This window comes from Galeopterus variegatus, unplaced genomic scaffold (genome assembly GCF_000696425.1).
Source record: "Galeopterus variegatus unplaced genomic scaffold, G_variegatus-3.0.2 Scaffold6276, whole genome shotgun sequence".
Taxonomy (NCBI): domain Eukaryota; kingdom Metazoa; phylum Chordata; class Mammalia; order Dermoptera; family Cynocephalidae; genus Galeopterus; species Galeopterus variegatus.
This window is the reverse complement of record NW_007732387.1, coordinates 37,358-46,834: the sequence shown is the minus strand read 5'-3', so window position 1 is coordinate 46,834 and position 9,477 is coordinate 37,358. Positions and strand designations below refer to the sequence as shown.

The window sequence follows — 9,477 nt, the reverse complement described above, 5'->3', positions numbered from 1 at the left end:
AATGGGGGGGGGGGGGGGGAGGAATCATTGATAAATTAGTGAAGACCGGAGGAAAGACACATATACAGAGAGACAAAAATGAAATTTAAGTCTCTGCCTAGGAGTTACTCTTTCACTGAAAAAGCGTGCATGGAAAAACTATATGCCTGATGTTGGTGTTTCTAGCATAGAATTTATACTCTGATGATAGCTGTGAAATTAAATTGAACCATCACCATAATCACCAGACTTCTGTTGCAACCATCAACATTCATTGCAACAAAGAGATCTTTTGATTGCACAGGACAGAATTTCAATAACTGAAACTAATTTAAGAAAACCCAGTAGGGCCAGCCCGGTGGCGCACTGGAGAGTGCGCCGCTTGGGAGTGTGGCGGCGCTCCCGCCGAGGGTTCGGATCCCATGTGGAGACCAGTTCCCGCTCACTGGCTGAGTGCGGTGTGGGAGCAACACTGAGGGTTGCGATCCCGTTACTGGTCAGTAAAAAAAAGACAAAAAGAAAAAAAAAAAGAAAACCCAGTAATTCACTGGCTTACATAAACTAAAAGCAAAAGGTTTTTTTTTCTTTTTTTTTTTTAAATTCAAGTATCAGTCCATTCAAGAGTTTAAATAATGCCATCAGTTTTCCTCCTTTCACTTTTCTTTTGAACCTTCCATTTCATTTTTCTGTTTTGTTTTCCTGACTACTGGCTTCATTTTCAGACAAGCTCACCCAACATGGTAACAAAGATGACATCAAAAGATCTAAGTATGGGGCTGGCCCGGTGGCGCACTGCTACAGTGCGCCGCTTGGGAAGCGCGGTGGCGCTCCCGCCGAGGGTTCGGATCCCACATACAGACCGGTTCCCGCTCACTGGCTGAGCAAGGGGCGGGCGCAGCACGGAGGGTTGCGATCCCGTTGCCGGTCCCGGTCCGGTACGGGCGTGACACTGAGGGTTGCGGTCCATTGCCAGACACGAAAAAAGACAAAAAAAAAAAAAAAAAAAAAAAAAAAAAAAAAAAGATCTAAGTATAACTAGTCCTTAGTGCCCTCATTCTCACGGGAGAGAGAGAAACTTCTCCCCAGCATTTATATCAATCTTTAAAACACCCACGTTGCAGAGCATCTTGTGGCCTTGGGTGCTCTGATTGGTCAGCCCGGAGTCATACCTGTAACTGTGGTAGAGGAGGCTTGATTGACAGTTCCACAAGGTGCAGGCTGAGCACCTCCCAGGAGGAAAAGATGCTGGGAGAAAAAAGAAGTAAAGACGTTTAAACCTTCCTAACCACCATTTTCTACTTCTAACTGCATGTTTTTGGGGTTCCTAGGCTGAGGAAGCTCTGCAGAAATATTTAAAGTCCAAGGAATCTGTGAGTGATGCAATTCTACAGACAGACCAGGCTCTCACAGCGAGGGAAAGGGAGATGGAAGGTGAGAAGAAAATGTGAGACATGCAAGATAGACAAGAAATTTCTACACATTTGAAATTAATTTGGCTTGGCTCACCTGGGATCATTAAACTAATGCAAGAATGGCAAAGATACTTCTTAGCTCCTCAGGCAGTACCTGAGTGTGGCATGATCCAGCTGCATTATGGTTACATGGAAGGGAAAAACAACCCCTGAAGATTTTCTCTATGAAAGTGGAACAATAACAAATAGGAGTGGGAGGCAGAAGGAAGGGGCATATTAATCATAGAGAAATTTGACTTTTCCCTCTTTCTCCTCAGAGGCACGTGTGAAAGCAGAGGCTGCACGGGCTGAAGCACAAAGGTTGGAGGAGATTCAAAGGCAGAACCAGCGAATGATGGAGCAGAGGGAGAGAGAGTATCAGGAACAAGTGAGGCAAATGCAGATAAACCATGCAAACTGGGTGGCAGAGCAACAGAGGGCCCAGCAGCGTCAGCTCCAGGTATTCATTGACTGTTTCGACTCAGGATTTTAATCATCTCTTGCCTGTCTGTAATGATGACAGCATAATATTGTGGCTCAGTGCAAGGACCCTGCAGCCAGACTGCCTGGGTGTGAATCCAAGCCCCACCTCTCAGTAAGCATATGGTTTAAGCAAGTTATCTATCCCCTCTGTGCCTCATGTTCCTCTTTTGTAAAATGGAAACTGTGATGACACCTATTTTATAGGATTATTTTGATAATTATATGAGTTAATATTTGTGTTTGGAATGGTGCTGGGCACAGAGTAAGAACCACAAATTGTTAAATAAAAACCAAGGCTTTTCTAGCCTGTGATAATTATTCTCTTCTGTTAACTTGTTAATGGCTCCAGACAATCTTTAATTTTGAAATGGTTTTGCTTCTGCAAACCTGGCATGAAATTCCTACGTGAGCACCTTATGAAACAAATGACATCCTAACTCTTCTCCTTTGCTTACCAGTCTACCTGTAGGTAGTAGTAGTAGTTTTTCAGGAGCTACTCCAAGATATTTTTGAAATTACAAGTCTTTCCTGAAGGGTAGTATGGGCAACCTGTGGTTTTGATTTCCGCCGTCTTTTCTTTTACTTCTACCACCAGAATTGTGGTGACCTGAAACAAATTCCCTCACCTAATGCTCAGACACCTCACCTAAATTCAGATGTTACCCAGACACCCTGCTTTGTATCAGCCTCTTCTCTTAGAAATATATAACACTCTTCTGTGTGTAAATGAGAATTGAAATCAGGATATGACTAAGATTGCACAAGGAAATTGTGCAGCATAAGGGGAAAGAGAGCCCTGGGATGGAATTCTGGGGACAACAACATTTCAGGAATTGAGAGATGATAATATTTCTGGAGAAGGAGGGTGAAAAATCACAGAAGTAGGTTAGATGTACACACATGGAAGAGAAATATCCAGCAACTGTCTATTACCGCTGTGGATTAAAGAAAGTAAGGACAAGTCAATGACTTAGGTAATCAGAAAGAAGCTTCATCTTACTTTTTGCTAAGCTTTCTGTTTTCTATCTGTCACTCTTCAGGAAGACGCTGAAAGGCGCGCTGCAGAAGCCGAAGCAGAAAGAGAAAGAATTCTTAACGAGATCCATAATTTACGTGTTCATGACTCATCAAATGATCCATGTATCCTACTCTAAAGTGCTAAATATCAGAGCTCCTTTTCTGACTCCTCTTCACTGAAGACACAACGGAATGAGAAACTATAGAACTTGGGACAATCAACTTTTAAATAAACTTCATAATTATATCAAACTTTTGTGTAGAGTTATGAGGTAATTATTCTGGCAACGGGTAAAATGTACATCTCAGCAGTTCAATAGTTTACATGATGATTGCTTCCTTGAAGAGATTACGGATTGTATAATAAGGGATGTTTTACAATTGCCTTTATTTAGGAGTAATGTTGGGATGGTTCCATAAGGGTAAGCTTTCTCTTACATCCCTGTGCTACCTGTCTAACTTTCTATATTTGTCTCAGGGTATTATGAGTTACCTAGGGGGTGTTATTCACTTGGGCTCAATCAAATGGAACTTGACCAAAGTCTTGGGCTCAGCTGGGTATCCTCCTGCTGGTGGTTGTGTGCTGAACGCCATCAGAGGGAAGCACCAGTGGTAAAGTGGAAACAATGTGCAGTTCTCAGCTGAGTGGAGGCTGCTATTCTATGGGCAGTGGCGTGATTCCTTGGGACTGTCAATAGACCATCTGTGTAGAGAGATTCCAAGCTGAAAGCAAATATGTTTTAAAGAAACAGAGATTTTTCTGAAGACGAAAGGAACTATCAGCAAGAAAATTGTGCTATAGGCTTAAGGGCTAGAAGAAGCCTTTTCATTATTGTTCATCCCCCACCAAGGGCAGAACTTAAATAGCACAGTTTATAATAAGAAACGATTTATACTGGATGTAATAATTGTGTGTTACATGTTCACAATCCCTTAGAGCTTGTAAATACATGATATAAGGAATGTTAGATAATGTGCCAAAAAATCTGATGGGGCTTATTTAATTTTATGCTTGTTTATAGTGCTAAAGTTAAATGACCTGAATTCTTTGCAATAATATGTGTAAGACTATTGTTTTTTTTAATTATAAATTAAATAAGTGTGTCTGTTTGTACATATTTTTAATCATAAAAACCTTTTTATAAACCATAACTATTAATTTTTTTTCAATAGTTAAAAGTCTACAGGGGAAGACTTCTTAATTTCCCTAAGGAGATTAAGAATTACTTTAAGGATAGAATGAAAACACATTTTATGACACCTTTTTATTTGTTTATCTGTTTCTTTTTGTTTATCTCCAGTAAAATGTGCTTTAAAATTATAGAAGCTTTGCACAAGGCTCTCTTTTACCTTCCTTATAACTGTTAACTTATGTAAGCAATTTCCCATTGGGTTATATTACAGGCACTTGAATTTTTCTTTTAGTTGCTCAAAATATGATTTACTTATTTGTGGGAAAAGAAAAGTAGATAACTTTTAATATCTGCCCTTTTTTCCTGTTCCTTGGGGAGTTTTATTACATCAAACTTCTCATATTAGACAGGGTCTGTGGTGCTCAACTATATTTCTACACTTGGACAGAATGTCAGAAGGTACCAGTGTATTTGGCAGAGTATTTGTCTAGCAATGCTCCATAATTACCTTTGCAAGCTGTACTATTCATAGAGAAGATAAAATATATTTTACATCCGAGAAAATGTCATGGTTGAAATGAACAACTCTATCTCCTGATTAAATATTGACATCATTACTACCCATCTTAAACAAATTTTAGAAATCCTGAGACTCAGCAAAATTTAATCACTTATCTAAGATTCCAGACCTTGGTACTGTTAGTACAGACCATATTGCAAAAGAAATATGATTTCTAGTTCAATACTTTCTACTATATCTCCCCAACCCCAAATAAAGGTTTTCCCTTTCTTTATAAATCTTTTTAAAACCCAGAGGGGTGTGTGGCTTTCACCAGTGATCCACAAACATTCTTCCCCACCAGCTTCCCCAGTGCCCCAAATTTTCTGATCTCATAGGACAGAGGTGTGCCATGGAGTGCATCATGACAAGAAAAGACACTACATGGTAAACATTGATGATTTCTTGAAGCTACCAAGAACCAGACTATATTTCCTGACCTTCTTTGTCTTATTGTTGTGAAATCAACTGATTACATTTTAAATGTTCTGAAAAGCAAGGAAATAATAGATTCTCCACCCAGAGCCTCCAGATGGATAGCAGCCCTCTTAACACCTTGATTTTAGTCTCATGACTTCAGATTTCCAGAATTGCAAGGCAACAAGCTTCTGTTGTTTTAGACCACTAAGTAATTTGTGGTAATTTGTTACAGCAGCAATAAGAAGCTAATATAACTTCCTTATTAATTAATATTATAAATAGTTATTAATGTTGGCTAATATTTATCCAGAATTTATTGTGTGTCTATTGTGGTTATTGTAATAATTTATCTATTGCTCACAAAATCCCTATAAACAGTATTACTTTATTGCAATTATTATTAATGATATTATTAACATATGTGAGTGTTATTGTTATTAAAGTTATTGATAAGGCATTCAAATTAAACAAATTATCTAAGGACAATGCCACAAAAGGCCTTTTGAATCTAGACCCCACACTAATAACCATCTTGTGAGACAAGAAAAACCTTCTGTATTTCTTGTCTTGCTTAGAAAAACATAGAGGTATTAAACAGTATGTTAAAATTTAAGGCTAATTACTAAAGAAACTAAAATCAAAAGCATAGCTTCAAAGCAATACAAAAAATTCAATACAAAAAAGCACACAAAAAATTTCCAAAAAAAAGTAGTGAAACTGTGGATGACTCTTGAATATACAGAATACCAATGGAACAAAATAGAAAGTCCAAAAATAGACTGGATAGGAATTATATATGGTAAAGATGAATTTCTTTATAGATTAAGACAACTGGATGACCATTTAGAAAAGGATCAAGTTAGAGCCAGCCTCCACACACTATACTAATGAAGCAAAGCAAAGCAAAACAAAACAAAACAAGGCTGTGTTTTTTATCAACCTATATAGGAAAGGGCCTCTCTAAATGTGACTCAAACTCTCTTGAGACATCTCTCGATTCCATATCTCAATCAATCACAAAACAATCTTTTGTTCCCTTTCAAAGCGATATTTTGATGTTACATCCTCTTCTCTCTGCTTTTCAAAATTATGAAATATGACACATACAGAAGAGTGCAGGAAACATAAAATGACCAATACTTAATGTAAATATAATTATAAAATGAACATATAAATCACCACCCAGGTACATAAAGTTAGCACTCCTACAGCTCTAAAGGTGCATATTGCAACCTCTGATAACCCTTCTGGAGCCAACTAATATCACAACTTTCACAATTCTTTTCTAGGATTTTCTTATATATATATGTGAGGACCTAAATAAAATTTAGTTTGGCTTGCTTTCGAACTTTATATAAATGGAATTACATTGTGTGTGTTCTTTTATGACTTGCTTCATTTGTTAATAAGACGTTTATGAGATTCATCTACTTCATGTGTATAGTTGTAAGCTGTATATATTGTATATATAGTATGAAGACAAAAACTTATTCATTTTACTGTTGATAAATATTTGGATTTTCAGGTTTATAATTCATGAAGTGTTATTAAGAACATTTTTGAACATATACATTTGCACATATACATTGTAAAGTTTTCTAGTGTAATACCCCTCCGAAGTGGAATTCCTAGGTCATAGAGGATGTATCTTCAGTCTTTCTAGATCATGTTTAACATCATCCCAAAGTCTCTATAGTAATTTACATACTTATCAGCAGATTATGATTGGCTTCCCCATCAAAATTTTTAACTTTTGTTAATATGGTGGCTGTTTGGTGCTATTTCATCGAGACATTACTTTGCATTTTCCTCATACAAATAGGGTAGAAGACCTTTTCTTATGTTTGTTTGCTAGTTTGTTTTCATTTTTTGTGAAAGGCCTCTTGATGTCTTTTTTCTGTTGGGTTATCTGTCTTTTTCTTGATTTTTTTGGAATTCCTTGTATATTGTGGATATGAGGTGTTGTTGGTTAGATGATTAGCCCATGTTATTTCCTATTCTGTGAATTGCTTTAACTTCTTTTATGGTATTTCCATGAAAAGAAGTTCTTAATTTCAATGCAGCCAACAGTGTTTACTTTATTGTTAGTCACGTGTGTATGTGTGTGTGCATATGTCTTCTATTAGAATTCTCTCATCCAACGTCATAATGTTATTCACCTATATACGTTCTAAACATGTGTCATTTTACATTTCACATTTAGGTCTATAATCCACTAAGAATTAAATTTCTATGTGATGTGAAGTATAGGTCTAAATTATTTTTCTGGAGAATAACTTATTTTCCCAAGACAATTTAGTCAGAATACTCTTTTCCCCAACCTTACAAAGTGGCGGTTCTGTCATAAGTTAGATGGCAATATATGAATATATCTGTTTTGGGGATCTCTCCATTGTTTGTTCGGCCCATCCAGGTACAAATATTATAACATTTACTTACTAAATGTGTAAAAAATTTTATTACTGCTACAGTCAATCATTCTATAATGTTCTTCAAAAGTAACGACTTTATTCGAACATTTGCATTTTCATATAAATTTTATGATCATTTTATATTGCCAACAATGGTTTGGATTTTCATTGGGATTACATTGAATCCATTGAAAATGTTCTTCTTTCGGATTTATTTAGAAAACCTCTGTATCTACATTCATTCTGAACCTTTTTTACTGGGTAGAGAATTTTGATTTGGTATGTTTTTTTTTTATATTTACTACTTTAGAGATGGATGTTTTTCTACTTTCTTTAACTTGCAGTTTCCAGAAGAAGTCGCTCACATTCTAATTTTTTTTCTCCGAATGTAAAGTTTTTTTTCCCAAAATTCTTTTTATTGTGGTAAAATGCCTATAACATAAAATTTGCAATATTCATTATTTCTAACATACAGTTCAGTGGTATTAAATTCATTGAAAATGTTATGCATCCATCACCACCATCCATCCTCAAAACTCTTTTCATCTTGTAAATGGAAACTCTACACCCATTAAACAATAACTCCATCCTATCCCCCTTCCTTCACCCCCTGGCAACCACCATTCTACTGTCCGTCTTTATGATTCTGATTATTCTAAGTACATCATATAAGTAGAATCATAAAGTAGTTGTCTTTTTGTGACTGGTTTATTTCACTTGGCATAATGCCCTCAAGGTTCATTTATGTTGTAGCATATGTCAGAATTTCCCTCCTTTTAAAAAAAATTTTTTAAAAATTTATTGAAACATGATTGATTGGGCCAGCCCGGTGGTGCACTCGGTAGAGTGCGGCACTTGGGAGTGTGGCGGGGCTCCCGCCGAGGGGTCGGATCCCATATAGAGACCGGTCTGCTCACTGGTTGAGTGTGGTGCGGGCGTGACACCGAGGGTTGCGATCCCGTTGCTGGTCGCGACACTGAGGGTTGTGATCCCGTTACCGGAGAGACCGGTCTGCTCACTGGTTGAGTGCGGTGCGGGCGTGACACCGAGGGTTGCGATCCCGTTGCTGGTCGCGACACTGAGGGTTGTGATCCCGTTACCGGTCACGAAAAAAGAAAAAAAGGAAAAAAAAAAAAAAGAAACATGATTGATTGTACATATCTGTGGGGAACAGTGCTGAATATCAATATCTGTGTGCATTATGTGATGCTCAAATCAGGATAATTAGTATATTCAGCATTAAACAATGTCATCATTTTTTGTGGCCCTTTACCAATTTTTTGCTAACATAACATATTTCACTTAACATAATTTTCTCTGAGTTGATCCATGTTGCTGTGAATGGCAGAAATTCATTCTTTTTTATGGCAGGGTCATATTCCATTGTGTATATATACCACATTTTCCTTATCCAGTTGTCCACTGGTGGACATTTAGGTTGGTTCCCACTATTGGCTATTGTACATATTGCTATGATAAACATGGGAGTGTAGGTATCCCTTTAACATGATGATTTCCTTTCCTTTGGGTATATACCAGCAGTGGGATTGCTGGATGGTATCATATGGCAGTTCTATCTGTAGTTGTCTGAAGAACATCCATACTGTTTTCCATAATGGCTGCACTAACATACAGTCCTACCAATAGTGTAGGAGGATTTCTCTTTCTCTGAATCCTCACCAACATTTGTTATTCTCAGTCTTTTTGATAATGGCCAGTCTAACTGGGGTGAGATGATATCTAAGTGTGGTTTCAATTTGCATTTCCCTGATGCTTCGTGATGGTGAGCATTTTTTCATGTGTCTGTTGGCCATCTGTATATCTTCCTTTGAGAAATGTCTGTATAACTCTTTGCCCATTTTTTTTTTTTTTGGTCTTTTGTCTTTTTCCATGTCCAGCAACGGATTGCAACCCTCAGTGTTGCCCCCGTACCGGACCGGGGACCGGCAACGGGATCGCAACCCTCGGTGTTGCTCCCGCGCCTCGCTCAGCCAGTGAGCGGGAACCGGTCTGTATGTGGGATC

The 9,477-nt window shown here is 37.6% G+C and overlaps 1 protein-coding gene across 1 annotated transcript in view; it reads left to right on the top strand.

Moving 5' to 3' along the window:
- Nucleotides 1-2,083, top strand: part of GBP5 (guanylate binding protein 5) — an 8,671-nt gene extending 6,588 nt beyond the window's left edge. Inside the window, exons 8-9 of the mRNA XM_008590680.1 lie at nt 1,308-1,410; nt 1,709-2,083. Coding sequence (XP_008588902.1) covers nt 1,308-1,410; nt 1,709-1,923 — 318 coding nt within the window. The 3' untranslated portion in view covers nt 1,924-2,083. The remainder of the gene's footprint in view (nt 1-1,307; nt 1,411-1,708) is intronic.
- The last annotated feature ends 7,394 nt before the right edge of the window (nt 2,084-9,477 follow it).